The following is a 1,615-nucleotide window of genomic DNA, read 5'->3' on the forward strand; positions in this document are numbered from 1 at the left end:
CTAGAGTTAGTGTCACTGCTGGTAGCATGAGGCCATACCTGGATCCTACAGATGTTGCACAGGTAATCCAACTCCTCCAGGATGGCACATCAATATGTACCATTGCCAGAAGGTTTGCTGTGTCTCCCAGCACAGTTTCAAGAGCATAGAAGAGATTCCCGGAGACCGGAAGTTACTCTGGAAGAGCTAGACAGGCCTGTAGAAGGTCCTGAACTCATCAGCAGGACCAGTATCTGCTCCTTTGTTCAAGGAGGAACAGGATGAGCACTGTCAGAGCCCAGCAAGTCATCTCCAGCAGGGCACTGGTGTAAATGTCTCTGACCAAACAATCAGAAGCAGAATTCGTAAGAGTAGCCTGAGATCACTACATCATGTAGGGTGGCCTGTGCTCACTGTCCAACTTCATTGAATTTGATTGGTATTTGCCATAGAATACCATAATGTTAAATCGTTCAGCATGACTAGTTTGGTTGTGGCTCTGTGACAGTCTGGAGAGGCATATCCATGGCAGGATGCAAAGACTTTTACAGGTTTGGCAATGGCACCAGTGTTGCCAACTTGGCGACTTTGGCGATATATTTAGCGAGTTTTCAGACCCTCTTTTCTAAAAAGCGACTAGTGACAAATCTGGCGACTTTTGCTGGTGTTTTTAGGAAGACTTATGACCACTTTGTGACGTGAAAGCACGTATCGCTCTTACTCTCAACAAGCAGCGGGTGCTGCCATGGGCACCTCGCCCGTGCCAAAGCGCTCACAGGCAGCAGATCATCCTCACACAGCAGTGTCCCCCAGCTGGTGTCAGAGCAGATGTTAACCCTTACGCGTCCAAACTGCAATGAATCGCGCATGAGCGAAGCCACTGCTCCAGCCCTGACTGTAACGCAGTCAGTTCTTCTTTTACTTGTACTTTTTGTGGATCACAAGGTTTAAAACTACTTAAAAACACACACACACACACACACACACACACAAAATAACTCCACCAGAGTGCGTATTTCAGGTCACTTTTGCCAGTTCCAAGCCCAGATAAAGCAGGTGGGCTGGAATTGTGACCAAAAAAAAATTATAATTACTAAAAGAATTGAATGTGTAGTTCTAAATATATTCTAAATGCATTTAGGGTGTTTTTTACTCACTTAATGTTCTGATGTCTCAAATCTGGTGGGAGACACCCGAAACACTATCGGTCGTGTCATTAGAAACATGCCCCAATATCATCAAGCATGTATACAAACATGCGGGGGCCATACAAGCTACTGAGTCATCTCTGTTCTTTTCCTCCTAGATCTTAGTGTGATACTGGTAAAAATATTAGAAATATGGTATCTAACCACATGCTTACTCTGGATAGCATTACCTTGGCCTCCAGAGACACTGTGATGAATCTTAAGAGTTGTTTTGACCAGGATATTAAACAGATATGTAAGACTGCTTTCTGGGACTCTCCACTGAAAAACTAGTTCATGCATTTATTACTCCTAGGCTTGACTACTGTAGTTTTTTTATTGTCAGGATGTCCTAAAACTCCCTGAAAAACATTCAGTTGGTCCAAAATGCTGAAGCATGAATACTGACAGGGACTACAAAGAGAAAGCACATTTCTTTTATATTTGGT

The 1,615-nt window shown here is 43.8% G+C and overlaps 1 protein-coding gene across 1 annotated transcript in view; it reads right to left on the bottom strand.

Moving 5' to 3' along the window:
* The window catches only part of LOC121814448 (macrophage mannose receptor 1-like), a 17,568-nt gene that overhangs the window by 4,425 nt on the left and 11,528 nt on the right, over positions 1–1,615 (bottom strand). The window contains exon 23 of the mRNA XM_042220434.1: positions 1,358–1,385. Within this exon, the coding sequence (XP_042076368.1) occupies positions 1,358–1,385 (28 nt within the window). The remainder of the gene's footprint in view (positions 1–1,357; positions 1,386–1,615) is intronic.

This window comes from Haplochromis burtoni, unplaced genomic scaffold, assembly GCF_018398535.1.
Source record: "Haplochromis burtoni strain Fernald_Lab_line unplaced genomic scaffold, NCSU_Asbu1 Contig_3, whole genome shotgun sequence".
Classification (NCBI taxonomy): domain Eukaryota; kingdom Metazoa; phylum Chordata; class Actinopteri; order Cichliformes; family Cichlidae; genus Haplochromis; species Haplochromis burtoni.